The sequence below is a fragment of the Barbatula barbatula genome, assembly GCF_947034865.1.
Source record: "Barbatula barbatula genome assembly, chromosome: 9".
In the NCBI taxonomy this organism is placed as follows: domain Eukaryota; kingdom Metazoa; phylum Chordata; class Actinopteri; order Cypriniformes; family Nemacheilidae; genus Barbatula; species Barbatula barbatula.
In genome coordinates, this window is record NC_136772.1 from 23,765,094 (window position 1) to 23,779,069 (window position 13,976).

The window sequence follows — 13,976 nt, forward strand, 5'->3', positions numbered from 1 at the left end:
TGCAATGTTTTTCACTCATGTCTATTCAAAAAATATATAAAAAATAAATTACAACAAAACGAGCAGTTTGCTGATCTTTGTCTTTATTGAACATTACACATTGTTTGGTCTGCTTTGTAACATGACTGCAATTAAAATCTCAGCGCTATGCATACATGACTGCCTCCATATATTATTTAATAATCCCTAAAGTACTTCATTCAGTTCTTTTCTCTCCTTGACAAGTTACAAACGCTGTCTACTGTTGTTAGCCGTTAGCACTAGGTATAAGGAGGGGCTCTGGCATAGATAAGAAACCCTTATTTTAGTTAGATGGAAGGGTCTTTAAGACATCCAACTGGAGAAAGCGTAAAAGCGAACAAAACCCATTGACATCCGTTTAAAAAAACTAGCCTGTTGTCTCCTTTGCTGTGTTCCGATGAAGCCAAGGTGATAGCATTAGCCGTTGCGCTTTTGGTTTTGGCGTGGGGGGGGGGAGCTGAGGAGATTAAGTATCACGTCACACAACAGCAGATTCGACTAGGAGCAGGCACAATTCAGATATCTTAAAATATAATTGAGACTAGTCGAAACTGAATTAGAGATATCTTTAAATACTTTGCGTATTTGTGACGCGATAATTTTAGATATCTATGAGGTCATTACAGATATCTAAAATAGAGTTTTGACTAGTCAAAACATATTTACAGATATCTCGAATCATATTTCTTACTAGCGCAATTATAATTGCAGATATCTCTAATTATCAATTTGACTAGTGAAATTACAATTATGACTCGTCGAAATACAATTAAAACTATCTAAAATATATTTTATGGATAGTCAAACCCAAGGTTTTTATGTCAAAACGGCTTGCCATAAGAAGTCATCTTCTTTACAGGTTTAATATACGTGACTTTGCCTCTTCTTGGATCATGACAGACAGTCAGGTTGACGTGCTCTGATAGGCCGCCCGACGTCGGTTCATTGGTTCGGTTCAATGGTTCGGTTCAATTGCAGACGGGCTCTGGGCTCAACTGTTTTTCCTATCCTGGGTAGCCCGGATGTTACCATGTGAATATTTAACTTGAATTTTTCGATCTGAATTTGAGCAGTCGAATTAGACATATGTTTTCTTTGAAAAATATTAACTTGAAATTTTAGATCTGAATAAGAGCAATCGAATTTGATCAACCTGAATGTATTTTATCTGAAATTCTGTAAGTTGATTTTGTTTTGTATCTGAATTTGTGAGCATTAAATTCAAGTTTTTAAAATGGAAATCAAGAATTTTCATATTTAAATTTCATAGAGGTAAATTCGAAACAAATAAATTCAGATACAAGGTTTCCAAAGTAAAATAATTCAAACTCAAGTATTCATTGGCTGTTAAATTTCAAAACATTATGTCTCTTATTTGCTTCCATACATTTCACCATGTCGTGTTGAACGTGTTGAAATGATTTTTATTACAGTGCAGTTGTTGTTGTCGCGTCCAGATGATAACTCTGCTGATCTCACATTCTCCCTTCATTTGTGTTTCAGGTAAAAGTGCAAGAGGATTCGCTGGTCATGCTGCGCTTTACAGGAACTACAGAAGTCTGTAAATAAAAGGAAAGAGAGAATCAAAAGAGAAGGAGGCAGAGAGGCGGCCTTATCATGTCTCGCCATCAAAGCCGAGCCACCAGCCTGGAGGAGAAGGGTGCCACGCCCATTCACAAGAGCTCCACCTCTTCACACAAGAGCTCCACCCCCACACACAAGAGCGCATCCTCGTCCTCTTCCTCTCAGAGAGACAGTCGACAGGCAAGACGCACTCACAATCTCTTCTGAAGACGGAGGAGAAAGACTAGTGTTGATCAGGGAAAAAACAGGACTTTGTTAAATTAGGATAATTAAGTTGTTTTAAAAACATACTTTACCAAAAACATTTTTTATGTGTATCTTGAGACAAAACAATCGCAGTTATATATTTTAAGATATGTCTAGTTGTTTTCGATCAAGGCATCTCTCACATTTAAGTTAGTCTGAGACTAGGCTTAAGCCCTGTCCGGGAAACTGCCCCTATAAGTGAGTTGATATTACATTTTAGGCTAAAACTCCTAACTTAGACCCTGTTATAGGTTATTTATTTAATAAAATAATGGCAGATGGAATACAATTCTGCCTGAAGAAGAATTTTAAATTCATGTGGAAGAGGGTGGCTGAGGTTCTGAGCTTTTTGTGAGGCTTTCCTCCTTGTCTGATTATATACAGTTCCACTAGCTGCCTCTAGGGGTCCAAAATGATCTTGCTTGCCATATTAATGATCCTTGCTCCTAGCTGCCAGATGCCCATACCAGCAGGTGATGTTATAGGAAATAATAATCATAGATTAAGTCTATCATTTCTAAACCTGGGTTAAAATATTTAAAATCCCGGGTTAACACATTTTAACCCTGGGTTAAGATATTTCCGACCTGGGTTAACACATTTGTACCGTTGGTAAAGTAATTTTTCATCCTGTCTCATGGCATTTTAACCCTTGGTTGAGTCATTTTAATCTGGCCTGAGACATTTTTACCCTGGGTTAAATCATTTTAAATCCTGGCTCAAGCCATTTTTTAGCCCTGGGTTAAGTCACTTTTTATCCTGGCCTGAGACATTTTTTACCCTTGGTCAAGTAATTTTTCAACCTTGCTTGAGACATTTTTAACCCAGGGTTAAGGCATTTTCAGTCCTTGGTTGAGACGTTTTTAATCCTGAATCAAGGTTTAAGACATTTAATTTTTTTATATTTGTTATCCTGGCATGACAGAGGAGCATAGTGTTGTTGCCGCAAGGTGAAGGATATGAACAGAACTAGTGAACAGAATCAATTGCAACAAATTGAATAATGATGTGATTCATAAAGCAACTTTCTCAGGCTGAAGCATAAACAGTGTAAAACATGAAGCGTTTTTAAACTTAGCGTTTAAAACAGCCCTGGGCCACGAGCCAAACCAACAAGCTCTAAATGTATTAATCACAACATTACAAACTCTGATTTATGTTTCATGTCAATCAGAATATATATCAGATATATAGATGTGTGTAAGCAGTTGTGAGTCGCCTGCAGGGTCTCATGCGCCATGACTGTATAGATCTTTTACTGTGATTTTCATATCCATGGTAACGGCAGTCCGATGTTCTCTTCAGGATTGTGGGTTATATACTGTACATCTACACTATGATTATGATTGTTAGACAGATTTTTGTTGAGCTCTGAGTAGGTGTGTCTAGAAAGGGTTCTTCTGAGAAAATGAATGTGTGTTTCTGCTGAGCTGTGTGATATTAGAATGGCCCTCTGAAGTGTTTCAAAAATGTAGATGCTTCAATAGTTTCAATGGTAATGGAGTACGTCAACCAAATCTTCATTCGAATAAGACGACAAAATATGATTAGTTACATTTAATTTCTTGTTTGTGTGAAACAACGAATGATCGTTGCACCTTCAAAGACCATTCTTGCTTTAAATGAAAAATGAAATTGTCTATAGTCTGGGATGAGAAAGAATTGAGGAGTTTAGTATCGGTGTTGACCTATCAGACTGATCAATACTGATTAAGATACACTTCAGGATGAGGAAGATGTTGCTATGGTAACAGTGGGAGCAGAATGTGGTTTACAGTCACTTAAGGTGGACTTAAAGACATGTTTGTTCAGGTCAACATCACTGTTTCTGATCAGTAGATGATCACTGTTCATGTCAGTGATTGTGTTACAGAGAGGTGCTTTTACTTTTCTCGGCTATAATAAAATCCTTTAAAATGAATGAAAACCTTTAACGACTTAATGTACATACAGGAATTAAAGGACCCGGATATCATAAATACATGAGGTGGGTTTACTGTAGCAAACGCATTCAGAGATGAAGGAATAAAGTGTGTTGATAACAACTGGTTGGGTGTACATCATCCTGCAATAATATACTAAAGAACATTTTAGCATCCACTAAGGAGAACCGCAACACCGAGAATAAATCCACTTACCACAACCACCACCACCTCTATTCTTCAGATATTCACCTCACGTGTGCGTTTCTGTGCATATTTCCAGATGATTATTTGCTCGCCGTCTGTTTAATGAGATATTTAATGAGTTCTGTGAAATAAACAGTGAACGCTGTGATAAACACATCCTGTCATGGTCTGATTTGTCCCGTGCAGGAGATGGATAGCTGGGAGATCATCGAGGGGCTGAAGATCGGACAGAGTCACATTCAGAGACCTGAGAAACATGAAGGCTTCATGCTGAAGAAGAGAAAGTGGCCTCTGAAGGGCTGGCACAAGGTCTGAACATTCACACAGACAGACGCTCTTTACGCAATCAAACCGCAATCCATAACATCGTGGCTTTCAGGTTATCTGTGCGTATGTCAAATGATGTCAAACCATCACTTCCCACAAAGTTGTACTTTTGTCATTTCTTTCTATACACTTGCTTGATAAACTGTTTTTTGTTTTGTTGTTAACCAAAATAAGGTGATAAGAAGTGTTACGAATTGCGGCTTTGAATATTCTTGTCACATGATGTCACATGTTTTAAACCAATTTTTCTTTGTTTCCCGCGCAGCGCTTTTTTGTTCTGGATAACGGGATCCTGAAATACTCCAAGTCTCCTGGGGATGTGAGTTTGATCTTGGTTGTTAAATGGTCCTGTGAGTGTTGTGCGTATGATGCTGATGAGATGCGTGCAGGTTGGTCGGAGGGTGAACTCTGATTGGCTGCTGTGTCGTGACTCAGAGAAAAAGCACAATCGTCTCTGAGCACTGACGCACCACAGAACAGAGAGTGTGGGTTTCTTCTCTCAGCCTTAAAGAGATAGTTCACTCAAACAGGAAATGTACTTCATCATGTATTCACCCTCATGCCATTCCAACCCTGTATGACTGTCTTTCTTCTGTAGAAGGAAGAATCATGCACAGGTCCTATACAGTAGCTCCTTCCCTGTTTCAAATAGCCACTTGCATTAAATTGATCTCACTAAAGGTTTAGAGGTTTTAGAAGACATGTATGGATCTCATATATATCACATAATTCACATTAAAACAAGACAATTGGACCTTCAAGCGATATGAATGTGAACAGAACATGAGGATTAAATGAGTGGAGTGTGTGTTTGTGTCAGATTCAGAAAGGAAAGCTTCACGGCAGTATAGATGTGGGACTGTCTGTGATGTCCGTCAAGAAAAGAGCTCGCCGCATCGATCTGGACACAGAAGAGCACATCTACCATCTGAAGGTGAACATCATGTGTTGACAGTAAATATATACAGAGAGTCATTGTGTGTTTAAATAGAGATCTCTACATTTCCGCTTGTCTCTAATCTCTCCTTGAAGGTGAAATCTCCGGATGTTTTTGACATCTGGGTGTGCAAGCTCCGTCATCATCGCTTGTTCCGACAGAACGAGATCGTCCGTTCTCCTCGTGATGCTACGCTACGGACCTTCCCTCCGTCTGCCAGCGCCGAATCTCCCCAGACCACCCCCTCCAGCGCACACCAAATCAAGGTCACTGCCGCCTCCTCCGTCCTCTGCGCGTCTGTAAATATGTAGTGATGTTTGAGCAGCTCGCCGTCTGCTTGACTACACGACCTTCTGTCCGTCTAAACAAACATTTTCTGATGAATCAGGGCTGCACAGTAACTAATGAATGTTCAGAGGCCATGTGAAAGCTTTTTGTACGGACTTTTGGTAAACAGCTTTAGTTACAATTGCACAAAAATTCAGATGTGTGTGTGTGCATGTCATCGATCAGGTTAAACCCGGCAGTCTGTCTTGGCAGCTGCCTCCGTCCTGTAGTAATGGACAGAGTAAAGTAGCCGCCTGGTTACAGGAGTCAGAGGAGATGGACAAGTGCACAGAAGGTAATGTTTCATCAAGATGCTTCATGAATAACAGACAAATTATTGTTTTATACAGTACAAACATACAGAAATCTACAGCGTAGATGTGTGTGTTTCAGAACTCGCCTACTGCCAGTCAAGTCTTCTGGAATTGAGTAAACTGCTGCAAAGTCTGGAGATCCTTCAGAGGACACAGTCAGCTCCAAACTTCACCGACATGCAGGTACACACACACACAGTCAGAGGTCTGAAATGAGTGTATATGCTGTGTTGATGATGACGCGTGTGTTTGTGTTTTGAGATGCTCAGAAATGACCTATTGTTGTAGGCTAACCCAGAAGTAAGCAGCGTACTGGTTCCCTCAATCGAAAGCCTGTGCATTTTCCCCATAGACTTATGGAAGATAAATAATCTCTGTGAATAACAAATGTTTGTGATGTTTACACGTCTTTCAAGATCATCTTTACAAATGAACACAACATTTGTTACTTTTGAAGCTGAAATACAATCGGCAGAAGTAAATAGCTGAAACAGACTACACTAAAGATCGTTCCATATCAACGTCACCACCACAAACTTTGTGTTTATAAGTAATTACTCCTTGAATGAGTTTTATATGCGCGATGACGTGTAACGTCCCTGCCATAGGAAGTAGTCACTTTGAGCAAACGCTGTTTTTAAGAAACCATAAGGCTTATTGGGTTATATCTGTTGTGTTTTATATCATCGAATAAACCGTGAAATTATTTCGAGGTTTTGTTAAACACAGACGTTATTTCAGGCGATTCACCAAAAACCTTAAACTTTGGAACCGGAAGTTCTTAAATGCTAACTCGCTTCTGGGTTTTGCATACAAAACTACGTCATCTCCGAGGCTCTCCATAGCAGATCTTCTCGGCTCTATGTAGGGCCTGATAGACCGATTCAATCTCCCATCAGACAGTGCAGCTCGGTGTTGGTCAGACTGGTCCTTGTCGCTCTATGAGCTGATCATGGCAGTAAACGCCTGTTATTGTCACAGGATATCAAATACACAGATATCAAATGGAATTTCAAAACCATATTAGAAAGTGGCCCAAGTCACATGGCGGATGTTATTTTTGTTATTGTTTGGATGTTTACATGCATTGGATATGTATACGGTATCGACTCAGACACCCTGAACACAAGCGCATGATTCTCACGGATATCATTCTCATCATTTTCTCTACATATCAAAGTAATCCTGACCCCCTCATCACCAGACATCTCATCTGCTCGTGTCACTGCCGGCGGTTTCTGCTATTAACCCTGTCACCCGTGTGTGTGTGTGTGTGTGTGTGTGTGTGATGTAGAGTAACTGTGTTGATTTGAGAAAGAAAGAGAAGCGAGGCAGCAGAAGATGGAGGACTAAAAGTTTCAGCAAAGATGCAAAATTACAACCGCAGGTACATCACACTCATCTCCAGCACTCATTCACTGAACATCAGATCGGTCACGACTGTAGTCTGCAGATTATTCAGCGTGTTAGTGAGAATGCACCTCTATCATCAGACGTAATTCACTCGCCGCAGTCTGTGAGTGTTTCATGTGTGTATGTTTCCTTCACGCCCTCACTCATGATGTCAGTGCTCTAACACTCCCCACATCTGACATTTCACTCGCTGGATCCGTTATAAACCATTTTACAACCTTTAACAATATGGAATAACTTCGTTATGAAATATCCATAAATCACTTGCGCAGTGTGATCTATTTCATGCAGTTGTGTACTTACATGATCCCAAATGTTCCCAAGAAGAGAAATTCCTATTTAAACTAATGTCCCGTCCCTTGTATTTGTCTCATATCAGTGACTTAATATCCGCTGCTCCGCACGACCCTCAGTTACCGGAACTACAAGCAAATGCAGAAGTGCTTATACAGCATCTGGGACGCAGAATCTGTTGTTCTGATATTATGGATCACTATTATTCTTTGGCGAATAAAGGCAAAACACAAAAACGTAGTTTACTTTTTTTGAAACCTGTAAAACTGTGTAGCATTACGCTACCAAATCAATTGACAAAGTCCAATATCGTTCTCGCCGGGCACCGTAGCATTACATTCCACGTTTCTTGCAAGATAATTCATTACGATGACGCCTCTGGATGGTGAAACCGACATGTCCCATTATTCCACTCTCCTACATAACCTCATTTAGCTTCGCCTTTTGTTGTTGAAAGTGCGCCATCTAGCGGTCCAAATAGCGGTACAAATTGTGGCTTTGAAGGACATGTTTTCTTTTGTTGTTGATTGTTTCTTCATGTTATTCTTTGTTGGTTTGTCTATAGAGTTGTTGTTTTTAAAGACAGGTATTGAGGGATAAGTCAAAAGGATTCATGCCACAGATGATGTCCGTAGAGTTTAACATGAATCTTGTGTATTGAACTCACTTCTTAAGGTCATTTGTGGCAAATTGTCAACAGGGTTTTGTGTGATACTATGTGTGTGTTGTCTTGTGTTCACTCCAGGTCCAGTCCCTTCCTCAGACACATCGTGCGAAAGTAAGCAGAACCATCGCTGTGATGTCATCTTGCTATCCCATCATGACATCATCACGCTGTAGTCTCTCAGGCGCTTGATCGCAGGGCTGATTCACATTGGCTTTTCTATACAGTCTTTTAGAAGAAATGTTAGTTTTTTATTTTGAACTCCCCAGCTAACACAATGACGTTGTGACGACGTATCTGGATCGCACTATGTTCGTTGCCACAGCCTGTTTTCAGCTCATGATGTGTGATGCGTTGCTTAAGGCCATTACACATTGAGTCCGAAATTTGTGTCCGAAATTGCCGCATGCTATAAAATATAAACGACCGTATGGTGTCAATCACATTTACACATTGCCTCCATTTTCTGCGTTTTTCGTATCTGTAGCAAGCATATTTAGAGGTGTTTTGACAATTCAGAGACACCGTACAAACAAGGGCCAAATACAAAAAACGCATATGGAAATTTCGGACTGTATGTGCAAAGACCTTCCGTCATCGTGCTGTGTGTCTCTGAACTCTTCATGTCAAACTAAACTCCTCTTCACAAAGTGTGCTTCATGTCTTCGGTGGATGGAATCGCTCGGCTCCCGGAGGGAATCTGTCACGTGTGTTCTCACTGTTGTTGTGTGTTTTCCAGGTTCCATTGAGCGCAAGTATGTCTCAAGTGCGTCTCCACTCGTCCAACCCTAACCTCTGTGCGGAGCTGGGGGATTTTCAGACCCCTGTCACGCGTCTGACCGACGGCGCCGGCGACTACATCAAACTGCAGGAGGATTTCTGCACCGTTGCTCAGAAAGGTAAACAAAAGTTACGCACCGACAATCAAGAGCGCAGAGGCGTTCTTCCAGGAAATAGCGGACGGGTCGTAATCCAGCGTGAATTGTGTCTTTTCAGTGCACTCTTTGCTGAAGTCTGCCTTCAACACTGTGGCCATAGAGAAAGAGAAGATAAAGCAGGTGTTACTGGAACAAGAGCAGACCGGCCAATCGTCACAGATGATGACCCTTCGCCGCTCGCTCTCAAAGGTCAGCTCCGCCCACCGCTGCCGTACCGTCTCAGTAGATCAGTGTTTATTTCACACCATCCATAGCATCAGGATTCGAGGTGTTTGGGCTTAAAATGAAAATGAGTTAGTTTAGATCCAGTTCATCCGTGTGTTTCGGATGCTTCTGTTGTTCAGGCCTTGTCGCAGAACGTTGAGCTGAAGAGCCGTCTGAACCGGATTCACTCCGAGTCGGTTCTGTCCGAGCAGGTCGTGAGTGTGAACATCATCAGCAGTCCAGAAGAGGTTTGATCTTCTCTCTCATCACTTATCATTTGATCACACGTTCCTCAATGAGGTCACAGTTGTTTAGAAAGCGGTGGAGCAGAGAAGGTGACACTGCGCTCTCTGACCTCATTCCCTTTGACTCCTTCTGTACACACAAGAAGTGCAGTCCTCACGGGAGACGCTCACACTCAGTGACCTGGTTTTCCATCACAGGAATGCTTTACTTCAACAGGCATTCAGTCTCTCCTCACGTTAGGTTTTGTCTCTGAATGGATTGGATTGCAGCTCAGGGATGATGATGATGATGATGATGAATGAGTTTGTGATCATGTTTCGTGATTTACAACCACTGTGTTCTCAATGACTACGTTTACATGCGCAACAAGAGTGCGATTATTCTGTGATTCTGCGCCGTGATGAATATAGAAACAAGATTTGAAGTGCATTCGCAACGTTGGCGTATGCTGTCATCACGTTCGCGCTGTGTCTGACAGCGAGTTGACGGTAAAACTTGAGACTGAGCTTCAGATGCGTGACAGAAGCGCATGCGTATAAATGCAATAAAGGTGTTTACATGCCTTCTTATTGCAATTAAAACCGGCGTATGCCACATATGTTACTTTGATTATGCTCACTGCCATTTAAACGGCATGATTAAGGTAAACAGATATAAAGAGGTCTAGGAAGTCTGATTATAATCGCATGATGAGGGTGCATGTAAACGTTGGCAATGTTTTTGTCATTCTCTCCGCATTTATGTGGAGTCTCTTCGACTCATCCATCTGTAGTATCTAATGATGCTTTGAACTTGTTTATTATATCTTCTACATCATCTGCACAAAATATAACATGATCTGTGTTATTTTGGGGTAACGTCATGTCTTTAAATGTGTGTGTGTGTGTGTTCAGGCAGGTGAGCCGCTCCACGTGGCCATCCCTCTGTCCCAGCAGGTGTCCAATGAGAGCAGACTGTCAATGTCCGAGTCTGTGTCTGAGTTCTTCGATGCTCAGGAGGTTCTTCTGTCAGCCAGTTCATCAGAGAACGAGGTGAGAAAAGTAAATGTGTGGACACAAATAAAGGTGCTTGAAAGGTTCTTCACGCCGATGCCATAGAAGAACCATCTCTTTCTTACTTTTTTCGCCACGAAGAACCTTTTGTGAAACAGGACGTTAAAGGTTCTTCTATGTCATCTTTGTTTTTAAAAGCGTATGTTTGTGTGTGCGCACGGGTGTACAACGCATTCGTCATTTCAAAAGAATTCAATTCTTAGCTTATGTTTGGACTTTCACACGAAGGCTTAGCAGTTGTACTGATTTGAATGTGTGTGTCTGATTGTGTGTTTGTTTGCTTGCACACATAGACTGCAGAAGGTCATCACACACACACATTTTCCAGTTAGTCAGCACTGCGCAAAATGAAAGACATTGAGTAACATCACCTCCCTCGTTCTCTCTCCCCCGCAGGCCTCTGATGATGAGTCTTACGTCAGCGATGTGAGCGATAACATTTCAGAGGACAACGCCAGCGTCACAGATAGTGTTTCCAGACAGAGTAAGATCTGCCTTCTGTGTTTAATAGAGCAGGACGCTGTCCTGATGGGAGACATGACCTTTGTCAAACACACAATCACAGACATTAAGGACAAACACACATATACGTATATGCATTGAGACGCATGGACAGAATAGCTGTGACTGACCACACATTTATTGATGGTTCCGCCAAACTCATCTGCCGTATCAAATCATTTGTCCCGGTGGCAGCTGTTATTTGACATTTTACATTAGAGAGAGAATCAAAAGAACTGTTGCTGCTTTCTGTCCTCTTGTGTTGATGATTCAGCACAGATCGTGATGAATCATCTTTCGGCAAATATGTTGTTCTTTATAGGTTACAACAATGAACAATTTACTTTCTTTTATTACTGACAATCATAAAATGCCAGTCGTTCAAAACTGAATGAGTGGATGGATGAACAGATAGCTAGATGGATGGATGGATGAATGAATAGATGGATGGATGGATGGGTGGGAGTTTGGAAGGGTGGGTTGATGAATGGATGGATGGATGGATGAATGAATAGATGGGTGGGAGTTTGGAAGGGTGGGTAGATGGATGGATGGATGGATGGATGAATTAATAGATGGGTGGGAGTTTGGAAGGGTGGGTCGATAGATGGATGGGTGGGAGTTTGGTAGGCTGGGTTGATGAATGGATGGATGGATGAATGAATAGATGGGTGGGAGTTTGGAAGGGTGGGTAGATGGATGGATGGATGGATGAATTAATAGATGGGTGGGAGTTTGGAAGGGTGGGTCGATAGATGGATGGGTGGGAGTTTGGTAGGCTGGGTTGATGAATGGATGGATGGATGAATGAATAGATGGGTGGGAGTTTGGAAGGGTGGGTAGATGGATGGATGGGTGGGAGTTTGGAAGGGTGGGTTGATGAATGGATGGATGGATGAATGAATAGATGGGTGGGAGTTTGGAAGGGTGGGTCGATAGATGGATGGGTGGGAGTTTGGTAGGCTGGGTTGATGAATGGATGGATGGATGAATGAATAGATGGGTGGGAGTTTGGAAGGGTGGGTAGATGGATGGATGGGTGGGAGTTTGGAAGGGTGGGTTGATGAATGGATGGATGGATGAATTAATAGATGGGTGGGAGTTTGGAAGGGTGGGTCGATAGATGGATGGGTGGGAGTTTGGTAGGCTGGGTTGATGAATGGATGGATGGATGGATGAATGCCATTATCATTCACATTCTCATGTGTTAATATGGAATTATCGTTTTGCCAATGAAAAGAAATGCTAACTTTCAAGAAATATTTGAATACTTGATTCTGATTAGCTGGAAGTTGTGCATTGAAACCCTTTATCTCCAATAAATTTGATTACATTTAATGTTAAGTGAGGAAAATAACTGTCATTTTCACCTGTCTGATCTAAAATGACACTGTAAACATCAATAACAGCTTTAACTTGGCAAATGATGGCATAAGCTGGATAATGCACTGAGAGCCTTTAAAGGATTTTTATGCAATGTTTGTTATGTAAATAATTTCATCTTTAGAGGTATTGTGTGCTTTTTCTTTTCATGAATCTGTATGGATATGGAATATGAATTAAGGAATACGATTTTCTTTGTTTTTATTCGACTGTTTAAAACATTTGTGTGTTTTCCCAGACAGGGACAAGACTAGTCTAAGACTAAAATAAATGTTTGCCGAGATGTTTTTATTGCCTTTGAGTAATATTAAAGAAAGATAACTTTTAATTTTATACACGGACCATTTATTGATTTATTGAAAGTTGAATATATTACGTTTATTAAGGTGTTAAAGTTCAAACCAGGAACTGGATTGCCATCCCCAATCCTTACATTCCGACTGATTTTGCGAGCCAGTTTGACCAGAATATTAAATTTGCAGATAAAAAAATGCAACAAATTGATCTGTAAAGACTTTTCTGGTCAAACAGAAAATGCAGATGACTTCACTATTATTTATTATTATCAAGAACATAACATTCACTATATTTCCAGCATCAGAGAGCGTCTGTTTTGTGTGACGCAGTGCCGAACGGAGATCTGTCCAGCGGTGCGCTCCGTAACGGGAGGCGTACGTGTCTCCCGGCCCCCGCCCCGGACATGGCCAACATTAACCTGTGGAACATCCTAAAGAACAACATCGGGAAAGACCTGTCGAAGGTGTCCATGCCGGTGGAGCTGAACGAGCCGCTCAACACGCTACAGCACATGTGTGAGGAGCTGGAGTACACGGAACTGCTGGATAAGGCCGCTCACACGGACGACCCGTACGAGCGCATGGTACGACACCTGACAGCCAATCAGAGCACAGCAACTGCCATAATCACACCAATTACAGTTTAGACACTTCAGACATGCTTACAAATGTAGAAATGTAACCGCGTCTTCAAGGGTCGGCTTTGACTGTTACCCATACAAACAGCTGCTAATGAGGCAGTGTGACGGCTCTGTGCTAGACCAGCTGAAAACCACGTCAAACCATTCAGAAGTCGGTTTTAGCTGATCTTTCGGCAGTCTGAGGACATACACAAATGTTCACACATATTCACCTACATCCAGTGAAATAATCGGGTGTGTAAAGTCACACAGCGCCTGAAGCAGGAGCACACGTCCCTCGTGAATGCGCAGATGGGAATTCAGTCTCCGGCCTCATTACTGGCTGTGATGTAGCCCAGTTTAACCACACACACACCCTGTCGGTAAATGTTGCCAATGCTCATGTTTTCAACGTGAAATATGACGTTGCGCTTGTTTCTGGGTCATCGTTCCTCACAGCTAGTCAGATGTTAGCATTTC

General features: G+C 41.5%; 1 protein-coding gene across 4 annotated transcripts in view; it reads left to right on the forward strand.

Moving 5' to 3' along the window:
- osbpl6 (oxysterol binding protein-like 6) overlaps positions 1–13,976 on the forward strand; it is a 32,027-nt gene that overhangs the window by 14,428 nt on the left and 3,623 nt on the right. The window contains exons 2-16 of one of the 4 annotated variants that reach the window (XM_079464735.1): positions 1,525–1,785; positions 4,167–4,289; positions 4,573–4,626; positions 5,128–5,241; positions 5,340–5,510; positions 5,758–5,866; positions 5,965–6,068; positions 7,180–7,272; positions 8,338–8,370; positions 8,996–9,155; positions 9,253–9,383; positions 9,539–9,646; positions 10,538–10,675; positions 11,093–11,180; positions 13,207–13,460. In XM_079464735.1, the coding sequence (XP_079320861.1) occupies positions 1,639–1,785; positions 4,167–4,289; positions 4,573–4,626; positions 5,128–5,241; positions 5,340–5,510; positions 5,758–5,866; positions 5,965–6,068; positions 7,180–7,272; positions 8,338–8,370; positions 8,996–9,155; positions 9,253–9,383; positions 9,539–9,646; positions 10,538–10,675; positions 11,093–11,180; positions 13,207–13,460 (1,827 nt within the window). In that variant the 5' untranslated portion in view covers positions 1,525–1,638. The remainder of the gene's footprint in view (positions 1–1,524; positions 1,786–4,166; positions 4,290–4,572; positions 4,627–5,127; positions 5,242–5,339; positions 5,511–5,757; positions 5,867–5,964; positions 6,069–7,179; positions 7,273–8,337; positions 8,371–8,995; positions 9,156–9,252; positions 9,384–9,538; positions 9,647–10,537; positions 10,676–11,092; positions 11,181–13,206; positions 13,461–13,976) is intronic. The other 3 variants (XM_079464737.1, XM_079464736.1, XM_079464738.1) reach the window with 3 other exon arrangements.